At 42.0% G+C, this 18,564-nt stretch overlaps 2 protein-coding genes across 2 annotated transcripts in view; one reads left to right on the top strand and one right to left on the bottom strand.

The window, feature by feature from the left end:
* GSN (gelsolin) overlaps positions 1–8,154 on the top strand; it is a 40,939-nt gene extending 32,785 nt beyond the window's left edge. The window contains exons 14-17 of the mRNA XM_006865722.1: positions 4,108–4,232; positions 4,464–4,541; positions 7,395–7,455; positions 7,985–8,154. Of these exons, the coding sequence (XP_006865784.1) occupies positions 4,108–4,232; positions 4,464–4,541; positions 7,395–7,455; positions 7,985–8,154 (434 nt within the window). The remainder of the gene's footprint in view (positions 1–4,107; positions 4,233–4,463; positions 4,542–7,394; positions 7,456–7,984) is intronic.
* Positions 8,155–17,333: 9,179 nt separating this feature from the next.
* STOM (stomatin) overlaps positions 17,334–18,564 on the bottom strand; it is a 15,715-nt gene continuing 14,484 nt past the window's right edge. Inside the window, exon 2 of the mRNA XM_006865721.1 lies at positions 17,334–17,528. Within this exon, the coding sequence (XP_006865783.1) occupies positions 17,334–17,528 (195 nt within the window). The remainder of the gene's footprint in view (positions 17,529–18,564) is intronic.

Below are 18,564 nucleotides of genomic sequence, written 5' to 3'. Positions count from 1 at the left end.
TCGTGGTATATACTCTGTATGGAGGAGAGAATGACTCTTAAAAAGAAATAGATTATTATTTTGAAAACATGACAATATCTCTAATCCTTAACTATGTAGAGAAGCTAAAATTACAGACTTGTAAAATTTCATATCATGTAGTAATGTGGTGTAAGCACTAGACTGGGAATCACAAGGTTGGCAGTTTGAGCCCACCAGCCACTTCATGAGAGAAAGACGAGGCTTTCTGCTGCCATAAAGATGCACAGCTTCGGAAGTCTTATATAAGGACCACTATGAGTAGAACCACCTCCAAGGCACTTACCAATAACAACAGTTACACAGTAACATTATAGCAACCATATGAAAAGCAATGTATAAAGTCCAATGCTTTTGTCTCTACTCATGTGATCTTGTGATGAGATATCTAGTTCTAATGCATTCACCTACTTCTGACCAGCAGGGTAAAGTTAAGTTTAATAGCCACTGATGTCCCTCTGAGTTGGAGATGAATTGGTCTAGAGCAGATGGAGCTAAAGAGATGCTAACAAAATGCATTAACCAGGTCTAACAGAGCATATTTGTCAGGTGTCTATTAATAATTTTTAACAGAAGTGTTACATTTGTGACTGCTTTCATTACTAAACAAACAGTTGGGATCCTCTTATAGAGAATCTACACTTGGACTATATTCTGTCAGAGGGAATGGCCTTAAAACTACTTCTTGTTACTAAATGCCATTAAGTCAGTTCCAATTCATAGCGACCCTGTTTAGGGTCTCCAAGGAGCAGCTGGTGGGTTTAAACTGACGAAACTCCAGTTCAGTGCTTATCCTACAGCTTCTCAATAGAAAAAGAAATGCAAAGCCAACCAGTCAGTTAAAAAAAAAGTTTTAGACAGAAATAACTGCAAATATAAAAATTAACATTATTTTCTGAAAAACGTTATATATACCACATAACAGTTTTAAAATAATCTCTCTAGTTTAAAAATAACAACTCATAAGCACACATGTGAAAAGAAATTGAGCTCAAAAATAAAAATAGTCCTAATTTAATAATACCATTTGCAGGCAAAAAAAAAATCATATTTTGTGAGTTGCTACTTTGTTGCTGTTGTTCTTGTTGTAATTAAGTGCTGTCCAGTTGGTCCCAAAGGAGCTCTGGTAGCGTAGTGGGTATGAATGGGGCTGTGAACCTCAAGGTCAGCAGTTCGAAACTACCAGCTGTTCCATGGGAGAAAGATGAGGCTTTCTGCTCCCGTAAAGATTTACAGCCTCGGAAACCCTGTACAGGGTCGCTATGAGTCGGAACTGACTCCTCGGCACTTAACAACAACAGTTGGTCCCAAGTCATAGTTGACCCTCTGTAGGTTTCTGAGGAATAACTGGTGAGATCACACCAGCAACCTTTGCTTAGCAATCCAATGCTTATCCTTTCTGTGCCAAACCAGGACTCCTTTAGAAAGGTGTTAATTATATATGAATAATAATTTTTAAAGAGATCTTTTTTTCTATGGAACAGTCTGTAAGTGACCAGGCCATTTAAAAGTAACCTTTTTCTTAGCTAAAACACATCTTCTAATATTTTAATATGTTACTTAGAAAGTTTTTGAATTTGAAGTTGTTAAAAACACATGTACCTTTATTAAAATGAATTCACTTCATCAATTCTTTACAATAGTCAGCCTTTTTTACCTGCAAGCACTCATTTGTCCTTGAATCAAGCCAGGTACAAGAAGCAGTTTTATTTTATTGATTTTTCCCTATAAGCAAGAATTGAGATTTTTTAGATTGCCTTACAAAGATCATTAGCTATGTCCTTCAACATGCTATAAAAACAGAAGCTTAGACGCAACAAACTCAGAATGGAATGAAACAAACATTTTACCTAGCTTAGAATTCAAGTTTATGCCATACTAGGCAACAGACATATGGGAACCCAGATTTTATTCATACATTAATTCTGGTATTATCAACCCAATTGATATTGTGGCCACACAGCATTTTAGGGAAACTTTATTTTGTTTTTCCCCATAGGATTCTATCTAAAAAGTCTCATTTGGGATGCTTGTCTATTATCACTTCATAGCTGGCATTCACACACACACATAAACACACACACACACACACACACAAATAAACTTAGATCAAAGTTACATAAACAGGACTAAACCAGGTCATTCATGAGCTTTGACAATTAAAAAATTTATTAGAGCGTACATTATAGTTGTTTCTATAACAGCATGATGAATCACAATAGAAACCAGAACCAGAATTAAGTTTATCTGTCAGTTTATACTGCAGCAAAACCTGCTTACATAGTCTCTTGAACGTCACTTTTCCTCGAATGCTGGAGCATCTGGAAAGCACTCCTGTAGCCTTTGGTAAACTGCTGTCTGCTCTGTTGTCAGGGTGCCTGACAAATACTTCTAGACACTTGACTTTTATAAACTGGCTAGTCCTAGGAATTGACCCTCAGGTCAATTTAGAGTCTCTGGTGCCCCTGATGTGAAACAAGAAGTGAAATACTCAAGTCCTCCAAATGGAGTTTAGAATGTAATAGAGTTTAGAATGAAAGTCTTGATAGAAAAGCCTCAGAGAGGATAAAAAGAGTCAGAAAAGCATTATAGTAAAAACAAATTTCCTGGGCCAAGTCCTTGGTGCCAGCCTGACCACGTCTCTGGCTGACCCTCCAGATCAGCTCCCCGGCCATTTTACAGGACTATCAACTATCCGTGGACCAGAGTTGGTCTTCTTCTCGGAAATTAGCATTTTTGTCGGACTTTCTTCAGGGGACTTTCACCCATTCTTAGATTGTCTTATGGGCCTTACTACCTGTTCTTCGGAGGGAACCCAAGGCCCCATTTGGTTTTACAGGGGACTTATAATCCTGGAGCTAACAATTGATGCATGTACTTAACTGGTCAGAGATAATCTTTTTCTCTGTTTGCTCCATCACCAGTTCCAGAGAAACAAAAGAGATGCTAACAAAATGCATTAACAGCATATTTGTCAAGGGTGTATTAACAATTTCTGTTGCAGGAGGGGTGCACCATCTCTCCTTCACTGGTGTCACCAGAACCAGGCACCCAGTGATAAGAGTCAGGGTGGGGCTCCACATCTGGGTGCCAAAATTGTTAACTCTGAAGCTTAGAACCAAATGCCCTGATTGAGTCCAATTCACAAACATGTCAGATAAACAAAGAGAAATTTCTTTATTGTTAGGAAGCTGCCTCCCAGGACATTTGCAATAAAAAGGAGTAGTGTCTGCAGGAATATCTTTTGCAAGCAATATTTATATATGCAGGTGGGCCACAATCTTAACACTGTAGCATTCACACCGATTCACAAGGTGTCCTGATAAACATATCAAAAGTTTTAACTGTCCTGGTGCTTGTTTGCCTTGGGATTACTCTTTCAGAAGCCACAGAAAGCGGGACTAAGCGTATGTTACCATTATTAACATTGTTGTTGTTGTTGTTGTTAAGTGCCGTCGAGTCGGTTCCGACCCATAGCGACCCTGTACAGGGTTTCCGAGGGTGTAAATCCTTACGGGAGTAGAAAGCCTCATCTTTCTCCCGCGGAGTGGCTGGTAGTTTCGAACCGCTGACCTTAACGTTTGCAGCCCGATTCGTAACCACTACGCTACCAGAGCTCCTTATTATTAACATTAGACCATTAATATTATAAACAAGGAAAAAAAGGGTGTGTGTATGTGTGGCTGGGGATCTCTCAAGCTGTGCTTGATTACTTTAAGTTCTGAAAATTGCCACATTCATGCTCTTGATGGTTGTACTGCTTGCTAGCTGTATGATCTTGAGCAAGTTGCTTAACTTCTCTGAGCCTCAATCACCTCATTTGTTGACTGGGAATAATTATCCCTGCCCTGTAGTATGGTTGTCAGTCTTAAGCTAGAAGTAGTCCTGGCTGTGTGCCTACAGTCAGGTGTGCCCTCTCTGGTCTGTTTCATCACCTTTAATTCTCTCAGGTCTCTTCTCTGACTCCTGGGGATTTAAGGTGGGGGGTGGGGATTTGGTTGGACTTGAGCAGAGTTTTCCTGGTTTATGATGAGAAATGCAAGGGAGGTGGTGACATCTGCCAGACACTGCCCTGTCCTCCCCTCACAGACAGCTTCTGGGAGGCCCTGGGAGGAAAGGCGGCCTATCGCACATCCCCACGACTGAAGGACAAAAAGATGGATGCCCACCCTCCTCGTCTCTTTGCCTGCTCCAACAAGATTGGGCGTTTTGTGGTGAGACCTCTGCTTTCCTTTTCAGGGGGTAGTTTCCAAGGTGGTGGCAGGAGGTAGGGAAAATAGTTCAGATGGCACAACAAAGAGGAAGGAAGGCAGGTGCCCCCTGCAGGCCAGAATTAGCTTTGCAACATCCTCATTTGGGTGAGAAGTGGGGATAGAGTAGGAACCCAAGGGGAGGGGAGATGTCTTCCTGATGTTCTTGCATTAAGCACGTTTATTCCTCTCCAGATCGAAGAGGTTCCAGGAGAACTCATGCAGGAAGACCTGGCCACTGATGATGTCATGCTCCTGGACACCTGGGACCAGGTAGGTGGAGGACAGAGGTGAAAGCTTTCTGGACCTGAGGAATAGGAACAGCTGGACTTCCAGCTCTAGGATCAGTTGCCAGAAACACTAAAGGGAGGCAGCACAAGCATGGCTGGAAAAGTCTCTTGGCTACTGAACATTCATTCCTAAGTTTACATTTCCATCTGAAAATGGTACCTATCTTGTCTAATCCCAGAAGATGAGATTTAGGCCAAAGCACTTTGTAAATGACTACGTACCATGTGTGCAAATCAATCAGCCTTTTCTCTAGTCCCAGGAATGATGAAAAGTATGCCCACCCACTGTTGGCTTCTACTCTATTCACTTCCCACCAGGATCTTCAACTTGCTCAGTTATATAGGGGCCCCTTTATCATTACTTGACCTTGTCCCTGGAAGGGAGTGTGCACTCTTAACCTTCAGTCTACTGGTGAAGAAAAGTTGGATTTGGCAGCGTCTCAGATGCAGGTATTAACTATATCCTCTGGAGGTTTGGGGATGTTGGGCTCTCGGCCTTGTCTCCTAGGAGGGGAACTCACGTAGTACTTGGCAAAGGAAATGTCATCCATTCATTCCCCTAATATTAGTTGGAGACCTGGTGTGGCACTGGAGGATAAGCACTAGACTGTTAACTGCAAGGTTAGTGCTTCAAGCCCACCAGCAGCTCTTTGGGAACACTATACAGGGTCACTGTGACTCAGAATCTACTCAAAGGCACTTAATAACTACAATATGAATTAAGCACCTGGTTTGTGCCAGGCCTGGTTTTAGGTGATGGAGACAGAGCAGGGCTTACATTCTCGTAGAAGTAAGCCATCAGTAACCTGTTCCTATCAAGTTGACTTCTCCCAGAGTTGTCAGGACTACAGATACTGGTCCCAAAGCATGAAACTCCCCTCTACACTCAGAGCTGCTTCTTGGGATGCCCTGGTGAACAATCAGTGCCAACATGTTTGCAGCTTGAGCCCTGCAGCTGTTGTTAGCGACTGATCCATTTGGCTAATTAATTTGTTTGATCATCTGTTTATTCATCATCAGCAAACCTTAATTAAGTACCACTGTCTTCCAAGCAAAGTGCTAAATGCTAGGAATCGTATGATGAGCAAGACTGACACAATAGCTACCTTGGAGGGGCTTCCAGGTAATAGGCACACATTAATAAGTAAATAAAACAAGAAAGTCTGGCATGAATGTCTGTTGTTGTTAGGTGCTATCGAGTTGGTACGGACTCATAGCGACCCTATGCACAACAGAATGAAACACTGCCCGATCCTGGGCCAACCTCACAATTATTGCCACGCTTGAGGCCCACTGATGCTACCACTTTGCCAATCCATCTCCCTGGGGGTCTTCCTCTTTTTCTCTGACCCTCCACCTTACCAAACATGATCTCCTACTCCAGTGACTGGTCCCTCCTGACAATATGTCCAAAGTATGAGGACCAAGTCTGGCCATCCTGGCCTCCAAGGAGCACTCTGGCTGCACTTCTTCCAACACAGATCTGTTGATTCCTTTGGCAGCCTATGGCACTTTGAATATTCTCCTCTAACACCATAATCAAAAGCATCAATTCTTCTATGGTCTTCCTTATTCACTGTCCAGCTTTCACATGCATATGAGGTTATTGAAAATACCATGGCTTGGGTCAGGTGCAATTTAGTCCTCAAACTGACATCTTTGCTTTTCAACACTTTAAAAAAGTTCTCGTGCAGCAGATTTGCCTAATGCAATACATCTTTGATTTCTTGATTGTTTCTTCCGTGAGTGTTGATAGTTGATCCAAGAAGAATGAAGTCCTTGACAACTTCAATCTTTTCTCCATTGATCAGAATGTTTATTGGTCCAGTGGTGAGGATTTTTGTTTTCTTTACATTGAAATGCAATTCATAGCGAAGGCTGTGCTCTTTGATCTTCATCAGTAAATATTTTAAGTCCTCTTTACTTTCAGCAAGCAAGGTTGTATCATCTGCATATCACAGGTTGTTAATGAGTCTTCTTCCAGTTCTGATGCCACGTTTTTCTTCATATAACCCAGCTTCTCGTGTTATTTGCTCAGCATACAAGTTGAATAAGTATGGTGAAAGAATACAACCCTGTCGCATACCTTTCTTAATTTTAAACCATTCATCACAGATGCTCTCTAAATATGTAAAAATTGATAATACATAAAAATCAGTTTCATAGATTTCTATAATAAAACTTGTAATAAGGCCCAAAATGGTGGTGGTGTTGAGTTCAATTTTAAGACCAATTCTCAGACCCATGTTGATCTACCTACACAGAGATGACACCTAGTGGCCTCTCATTGTACATTATTTGAATTAACAAGTAAGTGAGCAAAAGTTGGCCCTTAATGGTTTGAACAAACAAATACCTTTATAATGTTGATTCAGTAATTCTTAGAGTGAATCTCAAACTCAGTGCCGTGACATTGGTAATGTCTGTGAGTGAAGCAGGTTGGGATGGGGAAAAATGAAGGAGTAGTGTGGCCTCAGGAAAACTGAAACTGCTCATCTAAACAGGCAGCTAATTCTCAGGGTCATCCAAGTAAGGATGAAGGCCCCGGGTTGCCGGACCCTTCTGTTTCATCAAGAAATGTTGAAAATGAGAAATTCTTATGTAGTCGGTTGTTAACTCAGTTTGTTTAAAATTGCAAGCCAACATTGGCTTGTGAGTGAGCAAACAAAACTTGTTTGTAGGTCGTCAGTTTGCAGTTTGTTCTAACTGATCCCAGATATCTTCTGGATGAGGGCTTCATCCAGTCAAGCACTTGGATCCCACCATTCTCCTTCCAGCAGCAAATTGGGTCCCTTCACCTCATGCACCTTTTCTTTGTTTCTCATCTCACCTCAAGGTCTTTGTCTGGGTTGGAAAGGATTCTCAAGAAGAGGAAAAGACAGAAGCCTTGACATCTGGTGAGGCCCTGAGTCTGTCGGTGGGTCTGTTTCACGCCATGTGGTTGGAGCCACTTCCTGTAAAGTGCTGGGAGTCACATCTATGGGTTGGGAACTTCTGATGTATAGAAAGTCCCTCATAAGGCTGCCTGGGGTGATGCAAAGAACAATTTGGATCCTTCAGAAAGCTGCAGGGCATAACAGGGAAGGGTTCAGCAGCCTGGAGTTCAGATGTTGGAATTCAGATCCCTGCTAACTGAATAGATCTGCTGTGGGAGCAGAGACCCCCAAACAGTAAGAGAAAAATGACATATTTAAACTGGGTAAGAGCTATGAAAAGAGCGAACTTAAGCTGTGATCCCTGTCCCTTCCTGGGCTTGGTGGTGGAAGACTCCTAAGTGGCATTGACAGTGAGGGTGTCCAGTCCAGGGGTGTGGCAGCTAATAGGAACATTAGGAACAAACACTACATTTGGGAACCCCTGCCCTCTACCTGGTGAGGGGGACACTAAGAAACCTTGGGGTTTCCTTTCCTTCTCGTTTGTCTGCAGCCAAGCGGTATATCGAGACGGACCCAGCTAATCGGGATAGGCGGACTCCCATCACGGTCGTGAAGCAAGGCTTTGAGCCTCCCTCCTTTGTGGGCTGGTTCCTCGGCTGGGATGACAACTACTGGTCTGTGGACCCCTTGGACAGGGCCATTGCTGAGTTGGGAGCCTGAGGAAGCGCAGGACCAACCACTTCACTGGTCAGTGCCTTTTAGAACTGTCCATTCCTCAAAGAGATCCTACAGCAGGCAGGGCAACTCAAATGTGTGTGTTTGTTTTTTTACACTAGCCAAAAACAGCCCTGCAAAAATTCAGGGTCCTAGCATATTGTCATAAATATCTGTACTTTGGAGATTTAACTCATTAAAAACTTTTGAATTGTGTTACCGAGTCTGCCTTAATGATTTCTTCACTCAAATACCTCTACTCACCTATTGGTAATAAGTCACTTGTACTCTACCAGACTATGCCCCTGATAATTCTGAGAATAACCAGAAATGCTTTGTATGGCCTGTGAAGCTATAAATCAGCTACATTAACCCTGTGTTTTAATCTTGGTCCACAAGAAACAAATGCCAAGTTACGATGAAATCAGGGCTTCGAACCATTCTTCCCAATTCAGTCACATCTGTTTAAGCAAACCTGGGACAGACTGGAATTCATGAAGCATGGGTGCCCTTGAATGATAACCAGAACATGAAAAATTACTAGTCGAAGTCCTGGAATGGGTGACTCGTAAGAGGTGTATTGAGTCCTTTGTTGTTGTTGTTGTTGTTAAGTACTGTGGAGTCGGTTCTGACTAATAGCAACCCTGTGCAAGGTTTCTGAGGCTATAAATCTTTATGGGAGCAGAAAGCCTTATCTTTCTCCCATGGAACAGCTGGTAGTTTTGAACTGCTGACCTTGCAGTTAGCGGTCTGATTCGTAACTATTACGCTACCAGAGCTCCTTAATGCAGGAGACTGGGTTATGGTGAGGACCATGCAGAGCAACACACATTCAAAGCAGTAAGGTCAGCTGCCACGTTTGAACAGGGCACCACGTGCTCTTCAAGAGATTTGGTTGCTATAGGACACACAGTCTGCTCTTGTTTACTAAAACAGAGATTGTTTTTTTAGGTGTGGGTCAGCCTATAATTTCCCTCTTCATTCTGGTTATTATTCCAGGCACTCACATTGTACAAATCTAGTCCATCTGATTCATCAGCCATAACTGCACTGGGAAGACCTAATTAAAACTCCTGGATGAAATGTGTTGTTGTTGTTGTAAAATGCCATTAAGTTGGTTCCGATCCATGGTGACCCTGTATACAGTTTCTGAGGAGCGACTGGTGAGCTTTATCTGCAGATCTTATGGTTTGAATCAACTTGCAGTCCAGCACATTAACCCACAGCACCACACCAGGATTCTTAATAGGGAAAATGCTTGTGTGAATGGAGATCCTGACCCCATGTGAAGGAGAGAAAGGAATTGCACTAGACAGTGTTACAATCTAGAAATGTTCAGAAAGTTGTCAGGTAGTCTTTGAGCCAAAACCAAAGTGTTCTTGAGCAAAAGTCAAAGTCTGATAACAAAGGAGCAGGTGTGTTCCCCAGCTGTAGTCAGTCATCAGTGGGTGTGACCTTGGAGCACAGGTGGGATGGATTTCAGAGCAGCAGCTGAGGACCTGCTTACATTCTCTGTTTAGAAAGTAGCTTCCGCACCCACTCATATCTGCCTAGACTTTCCTCTCTTCCTCTGGTTCCCATGAGTTCATATCTGTTTCTCCAAAGCTAAGTGGCTAAAGTTTCCCCTGCTGTCATTGTCTTCTCTCCAAGTTTACAACTTTGAACAGGCACTTCCTCTCTGCTCCCCTTAGTCGCTTGGACTCTGAATCCCTGATCATTCCCAAGCGTTGCCAAGTCCTTGTTAGACATTTCCATAGATTTCTGTTTCTATACATTTATATATACTGTTTTTGTTGTTTTTTAAATGTCGTTAACTTGGTTTGGATTTAAAGTGATACTGTAAAGATTTCCAAGGAGCAGCTGGTGAGTTTGAACTGATGATCTTATAGTTCAAACTGACCTTGAGTCCAGTGTTTATCCTGCAGTGTCACACCAGGATGCTCCAAATCATTTCAAGGAACCTTCTAGGAGTTGGGCCATATTCCCTTGCCTCTATCCTTCTGGTCTCTTCTCACCTGGTTCTCCCCATTTTGTTCCATGCCACCCAGCCCTGAGTCTCTCCCAAGTCATGGAGTGAAAGCTCCCATGCAAATGACTGTATAGGAGGACAAAAGTCAGCCATGATGATTTATATTGTGGGAACGGATTATGTGTGTGTGTGTGTTTACAGTACTGTTTCCAAAGCTGCCGATCACCTCAGTTACCCAGGAAGCTCTTTAAAGTACACATTTCCAGAGTCCCTATCTGCAGAGATTTCGACTCATTCCACATATCATACAGGTTGGTGGAAAAGGAATTTTCCAGGTGAACAGTGCTGTAAGATGTGCATTCATGGTAGGCAGAGGGAGCAGCAAGGCAGAAGGCAGGAGGTATGAGGGAGAAGACTATGCTCCACAACTGACATCGGCCCAGGGTGGCTGGAGCAGAGGGAGGGGAGTGCAGGGCCTGGACTGTGAGAGGTAAGCATGGTCGTTTCATGAAGGGCCGGCCTTGAATGTCATACTAAGGAGTTAGACTTAATCCTCTAATGTTTGACCTTCTTGACCTCAAAAGACTGCTTTCATAAGCAAAGCAATCAGCTTGAAAAATACAGAGACCTGAAATATAAGTAGCATTTACCAAACATAGCTTCTAGGGCCTTGCTAGAAGAGGTCTAGTCAAAGCAAGTTCACATCCCAGAAGCCAGTGGGAGGTTGAATTGCAGGTGGGCCTGCTGATGAGGTCTCCATAAGACTCTGCAGTGCCCCCACCCCCCAAAAAAGAAAGAAATTGCATGGAGCAACTGAGTTACTGATTTCTTGTTTTTCTCTAAAAGGCAAAATAGTTAATCAGGAACATTTTAACCACATATTTTCTTTTAGAAAGACATTGGTTGAACTTCATTACCTCCTGGAATGGAGAAGTCATTATAAAATGTTAGAACACATACCGAAGAGGTTAGCCAGGACTTGGACCCTGTGTCTGATCATGCACAGTTGCATTCAGTTTAAAAAATGTTTATTGTGTACTCAGGTCATGTCAAGCAGGATGAAAGTATTGGAGACATAACACTTTTAAAAGATGATCCTAAACCTCAGTTTCCCCACTTGCAAAATGACAATTGTATCTAGCAGGAAGTAGCAAAACATAATGGTTAAAAGCAGGATTAGCAGCTATTTTTCATAATAGCTAAGAATTGAAAGCAACCAAGGTGTCCTTAAATAGGTGAATGGATAAACAAACTGTGGTGGTGGTGGTGGTGTGCCGTGGAGTCGATTTCGACTCATAGCTACCCTGCACAGGGTTTCCGAGGATGTAAATCTTCACCAGAGCAGAAAGCCTTATCTTTCTCCCGTGGAACTGCTGGTAGTTTCAAACTTCTGACCATAAAGTTAGCAGCCCAACTCATAACCACTATGCTACCAGAGCTAGCTCCTTAAACTGTAGTACATTCAAATAATGGAATGCTGTTATTGATGTTAAGTGCCATGGAGTCAGTTTTGAATCATAGTGACCCTGTATAGGGTTTCCAAGGCTTTAAATCTTACTGGCAGCAGAAAGTCTCTTCTTTCTCCCATTGAGTGAATTCAAACTGCTGACCTTGTGATTAGCAGCCTAACAGTAACTCATGACACCAGGGCTCATGCCATATATAACTCTGAGAAAACTATTATTATCAATCTGAACAGTATATATCATTTATTTCTCTGAAATTACTCCTGCTGAATCTGCAACACGTCTGTTTCCAGTAAACTGAAGTAGGAATGGAGCTGGAAGAACCTTTGGTTTTCTTATGCAAACCTGGAAGGCAGGACTAAAGTAATGTCAGGAAGACTGCCAGCAAGGACTGTGCAGCCCTTCACTCCATGGGTCAGGCCACCTCACTGTCCCAGGAGGAGGAGAAGAGAGTGTGTACTGCTGAGTGGTCAACATCAAGAGCAGAGGACGAGGGTGGGGGTGTTGTGACCCTAAGGAGTTGCCTCTTTTCCAAAGACCAAGTTCAGCTCCAAGGTTATAGAGCTCATCTCTGAATTTGGCAGTGAGGGGTCAATTTCCATCTCATATCCAAGTCACAAATCTCCAGGTGTCAAACCGCTCAGCCCAGCTGATTTTTACCAGAATTTTGTAGAGAAGATTCCCAACTATCATATGGCGTCTAAGTTTTTAAGAGATTTCTAAAACCTCAGCTCTGCTCATGGTTTCCATCTCCTTTCTCACTTTTTGTAGTCACTCTTCTGACTACAGGTGGAATGAATAGGGTGAGGTTTTATTAGAAAGGTGGCTCCTTCAGGCAAATTCTGCCTCATCTGAGCCTCCAGCTGCTGCAGATGTGATCAGCATCACAATAAGAGACATCATTGTTGTTGTTGTTGTTATGTGCCATGGAGTCAGAACCGACTCATAGCGACCCTGTACAGGGTTTCCGAGGGTGTAAATCTTTACGGGAGTAGAAAGCCTCATTTTTATCCCGCGGAGCAGCTGGTAGTTTCGAACTGCTGACCTTGCGGTTCACAGCCCGAGTCGTAACCACTACGCTACCAGAGCTCCTAAGAGACGTCATTAGTGATCCCCAAATAATCCAGGGACTTCCCCATGGACTGGGGAATACAAACAACTGGGAATGGAAATGAAATGAAAAGGGTCTAAAGTCCCTTGTACAGTGTCTGGCACTCTATGTCCTGGTTCTCTTTGCCTTCTCCTTAGTTCCCTCTTTGAAATTAGAGGGGGGGAAAAATCTAGATTTTCTAGCCCAGTGGTTTGTAAGTTTTGGAGCTTGCTTGGTGTGGTGGTCAGTGTAGCCTCTAAAATTGTGTGCACGCCACTATATTAAATTATCAAAGACAAAGTTCTGTCACTTTCAAAACATTCTCAAAAGGTCTGAAATCAAAACAGTGGAGTACAACCTCCTCATTTTACAGGCCAGGAAAAGTGAAGGGCAGAAAGGGAGGAAAACTTATCTGAGGTCAAATTTCAAGTTCAACAGGAAACTTCTTGTTAGGTGCTATGGTGTTAGCTCTGACTCATAGTGACCTTATGCACAACAGAACAAAACATTGCACCATCCTTACAACTGTTAAGCTTGACCGCATTGCTGCTGTCATTATGCCAATCCATCTCATTAGGGGTCTTACACTTTTTCACAAACTTTCCACTTTACCTAGCATGATGTTCTTGACCAGGGACTGGTCCCTCCTGATGCTATTTCCAGAGTATGAGAGACAAAGTCTTGTCATCCTAAGTTCTTAGGAGCATCCTGGCTGTGTTGCTGTTGTTCTTAAGTGCCGTCAACTCGATTCCAACCCAAAGCAACCCTGTATAGGGTTTCCAAGGAGCAGCTGGTGAGCTTGAACCACCGACCTTGCAGTTCAAACGAACAATGACTTTGCAGTCAGACACATTAGCGCACAGTGCCACATCAGGACTCCATTCTGGCTGTACTGCTTCTAAAATACATGTTCTTCTAGCAGTCCATGGTACTTTTAATATTGTTTAATATTCTTCTCCAGTACCATAACTCAAGTATATCCAAGAGGATTATTCTGCAGAGCACACATGAGGTAGCTGTCGGGCATTTAGAGAGCTCTTCAATAGGGAAACAAGTTTTTGAAGTGCAATTATAGACAGAATTGGAAGTTTATTGATTTATGAGCTATATTGTGATCCTTTTTTATCCTCAGGCTAGTGTGATCCAGGGTAAAAAAATTCAGTGTCTAATCAAGAACAGAGAATCAAGAACAGTGTCTAATCAAGAAAGCCTCCTTATCAGGCAAAAGAAAGCCAAGGGATAGAGTGATGTGTTGTTGCTATTGCTGTAAGGTGTGGTGGAGAGAATTTTCAACTCACATGACAGAGCAAAACTGCCCCATAGGGTTTTCTAGGCTGTAATTTTTGTGGAGTCCTGGTGTGGCGCTGCAGGTTAATGCACTGGACTGCAAGGTTGGCTTGAAGTACCAGGTGGGCAGATCAAGCTCACCAGCTCTACAGCACTTAACAACCCCACCACCATAAAGTTAACAATGGTGCCAGAGGGGAGCATATGCCTCAGTACAATCCATCATGTTGTTAGGTGCCATCGAGTTGGTTCTGACTCATTATGTCCCTGTATAGGATTTCCAAGGATTGGCTGGTGTGCTTGAACCGCCAATCTTGCAGTTCAAACTGACTTTGCAGTCAAGCGCATTAACCCACAGTGCCGCATAGAACTCCTATTTTAAAGAATCACAGACTAATGTGGTTTCAAACACCCCATTTACTCTCTTCACTTGTATTGAATTTCAGCTTAGATAATATGGCTCACAGCTAAAATTTAGGACCCGCTGTGATGAGGATGCAAAGTTCTACTAGTCAAATGAGCTTTGACAGTTTTGAAAAGGTTGTGATATACACGTAAAATGATTAGTGGAGCAGTGGAGGCAACCAGCATGATAACAGCTGGTGAGATATTATCTCTTTTTTTTTTAAGAGATAATATATCATTGTCTTTTTAAAGTTTGTATGTGAACTGAATGAAAGTTTACAGCTCATATTAACAGTTTTACATTCAATAAAACATATCTTATTTCATTGCAATGATTACAATTCCCTCCATGTACCATTCCACCACTTGTCTGTCAGTCTGTCATACTGTGGTGGCTTGTGAGTTGCTGAGATTCTGGAAGCTATGCCATGGGTATTTTCAATACCAGCAGGGTCACTCACTGTGGACAGTTTTCAGCTGGGCTTCCAGATGAAGACAGACTAGGAAGAAGGAGAGACTATTTCTGAAATATTTTGTCACTGAAAACCTTATGAATAGCAGTGGCACACTGTCAGCACCAGATTATTGAATACTGAAACATGATGAAGAGCACCAGAATATTGTCAGATATAATGCCAGAAGATGATCCCCTCAGGTTGGAAGGCACTCAAAATGCGACTGGAAAAGACCTGCCTCCTTAAAGTAGAGTTGACCGTGATGATGCAAATGGAGTAAATCCTACAGGCGGGCCCTTCATTTGCTGATGGGCCGCAGCCTCAGAATGAAGAGAAACAGCTGTTAATATCCATTAGTAATTGGAACATGGAATGAACAAAGTATGAATCTAGGAAAATTGGGAATTGTCAAAAATGAAATCAAATGCACAAACATTGATATTCTAGGCATTAGTGAGCTGTGGCACTGTGGCACTGTGGCAACAGCAATGGGCTTAAACACAGCAATGATTTTGAGGTTGACACAGAACCAGTCAGTGTTTCGTTTTGTTGTGCATAGAGTTACTATAAGTCAGTTCTGACTCGATGGCACCTAACAACAACAAAAACTATCATTTTCCTGAATTCTTTCTCTGGTAGTTGCAGTGCCTCTTCTTCCTTGAAAAGATTTTCTGGCTCTTTCTTTTAGTTGTTTGCTCTAGTCTGTGTTGTTTCTGTATGTGAACAGAATTTTCTGCTGCTTTTTAGACATTATGGTGTTGTAATACTTGTATTAAGTTGACGAATGTATATTGGTGTGTTCTTAGTCATGTAACAATTGCCTCTTGGTAGGTGTGATCAGGAGATAAGCTTCACTGTTCGTACTGTTCAGCTCAGAGTAATTTCAACAGATGTTGGTTGTCATTGATGCTCTTATGTTTAGCAGCTGGTATTGGATCTTGCCCATCTGGTGGGGTGTAGAGGTTACATCTGTGATAGGGCTGTGTGGCTGCAATTGCTGTATTCTGTTGTGCGATACAAGAAGAAAAAAACCCTAGAAACAAAGAAACAAAAAACAGCCCTTACAGTGGGAGAAAAAATATGCAAAACTGAAAGTCAGTGGCTTTTTCTCCACCAATAGATGGTGTGCTCTGCTACCTACTGGTCTCTTGTCTTCACAGCCTGATATTATGTGTCCAATATATTGTGAATTCTTGATTATTTAATGAATTAAATGTTAACTAGGGCATTTTACAGTGTACAATAGTTAATAGCGTGCAGTCAGAAAAATATAATGGTTTTCTGTAGATATTAAAGAGTCGTGTGATGCTGTGGGTTAATGTGCTGGACTGCAAAGTTGGTTTGAACTGCAAGGTTGGTGGTTCAAGCTCACCAGCCGCTCCTTGGAAACCCTATACAGGGTCGCTATGGGTCGGAACCAACTCGATGGCACTCAACAACAATATTAATTCTTATGCTTCCAAATGTGTTTACAAACAATTGCTTGTAGAAATCTAAAAACCTTTGTTTTAAAAAATCAAAACCTGATACATGAAAATAGGAAAGAGTGAGAAACAAGTGCTTTTGGGACAAAATATTTAGCTGATGTGAAAGACATACCCCAGAAAAATCATTTATTAAAAAAAGTTTAGAAGTAAAATATAAAGAAACATATATGTATTATTTTCTAAAGGACCTGTATAACAGTATGTTAGAAGACAAGAAGACGTTTGAAGGGATAGAGTAAATTTTTTGTTGAGTCTTAACCAGAAAATGCCTACCCTTAAGTGAGGATTATTCTGAAACATAATTTCAGTTTAAAAAGTAAATAGACATTTAGGACATTTCTGTCAATTAAGGTTTCATGGAAGTAAGGCACATATGGTTTAGAGAAGCTTTTAGTAGAAGGTGATTGCTTTCTGCAAAGCATCTATGCAGCCTGGGGGCATCAAGTGGTGTTTATAACCTCTGTTCCTACCATTGGCCTGGATGCTGGTAGAGGGCGCAGAATGGCTCAATGGAAGCCAGAAGAAAAGGGATTTGATCTACCACTTAAGGATCTACAAATGAGAATTTTTCAATATTTTAAAGAGTAAGAGATGTCTTATATAAGCCATCATGCGATTTCTCTCTCAGTATGCTTTACAAGCTAAAAATTCTTTCATCTGTTTTTATGATCACTAGTAATAGGAGCTCTGGTAGCGTAGTGGTTACGAATTGGACTGCGAATCGCAAGGTCAGCAGTTCGAAACTACCAGCAGTTCCGCGCGAGAAAGATGAGGCGGTCTGCTCCCGTAAAGATTTACAGCCTCGGAAACCCTGTACAGGGTCGCTATGAGTTGGACCCGTCTCCAGGGCACATAACAACAACAATGCATTCTAAAACAGCCTGCTCAACATCTGTAAAAAGGAAAGGGAGGGAGAAAGTCCAAGTTTCCCTGCCCTCCTCTCTCTTCTGGGTTAAAGGCAAATTTGGTCCCCTATTTCATCCTTTGCAGGGGAAAGCTCATCTCTGCCTTGGCCTCTGCTGTGGTTCAGTGTTTTGCCCCCACGATGCCTTGCAGCATATCTATGGGCAGAGGGAAGACAATGGTTGAGTTTTTCTCAGCAGCAATGGTGGTCAGTGTTTGAAGGTACCGGAGCTGAAGGGCTGCCGGAGATTCAGTGATGACTATAGAAGCTTCTTTCAGAGCTCTGGATGCATTCATTTCTCCCTCAGCAGCAATGACCTATGGGACAGTGGAAAAGAGAAGTGAAATTGGAGAAAGTCGCATGGTGCTGATGCAGTGCAGCAGTCTTTAAACGGGAGTATGTACACGTTAGTTGGTCCTCAGTTTCCTTCTGTTCTTTTTCGTACATTTGGTTTGTCTGTATATGTGCCTGAAGTCTAAACATCCTCTTTTTCTATGGCCCTTCTCCCACATGCTATGGTACCCAACAAAAGAGAATTCAAAATAGGTGCTGAGGAAGTGAATGAAACTAACCACTGGACACACATCCTTTTGAAGTCAGTTCTTTGAAAGAAATGTGTTGTTGTTAAGTACTGTGGAGTTGGTTCCGACTCATAGTGACCCTGCACAGGGTTTCTTAGGCTGTAAATATTTGTGGGAGCAGAAAGTCTCATCTTCCTCCCGCAGAACTGCTGGTAGTTTTGAACTGCCGACCTTTAGGTTAGCAGCCCAATTTGTAACCACTATGCTAAGGTAAGAGGACCTTATTGAACTGAAAGCTGACAGACAGTTAAAACTACTTGCTGATGAAGGATCACTATATTATTTATTAGCACATAAATTTAGAGTGTTAAGAATTACTTAATATTACTTTAACCCAAAGTTCCTTTTCCATCTACTATTTATGGAGATAAGGTTTCTTAGTTCTTATTTTGAAAAAGTGAAAGACAAGAATTAGATTTTGAATCCTGTCTCATTCTAGCAATCCTACTACATGATTTAATTCTTCATTCATTTCATTGAGAAGCCTTAAAAAAAACAAAAAACCTTTTATAGTGAATTAAGTAAATGCTTATAGACAAGATTGTCAGCTTTACATTCAACAAATCCTACATTTTGTTTCATCTCCACATATACAATCCCCTCCATGCAACAACAGTTATCCTGCTTCCTCCCTGTAGGTCCTGTTCGCATTCCACCCACCTTCACATCCCTTCTTAACTTTGTACTTAAGAAAACGTTGCCCTTTTGATTTTGGATGATTGACCTTTCTGTGGTGAGTGTGCCTTGTTAGTGTTTTTGTTCTTCTGGTAGC

The sequence above is a fragment of the Chrysochloris asiatica genome, unplaced genomic scaffold (genome assembly GCF_000296735.1).
Source record: "Chrysochloris asiatica unplaced genomic scaffold, ChrAsi1.0 scaffold00081, whole genome shotgun sequence".
In the NCBI taxonomy this organism is placed as follows: domain Eukaryota; kingdom Metazoa; phylum Chordata; class Mammalia; order Afrosoricida; family Chrysochloridae; genus Chrysochloris; species Chrysochloris asiatica.
The sequence above is the reverse complement of the archived record's forward strand: the minus strand, read 5'-3'. Positions and strand labels throughout refer to the sequence as shown.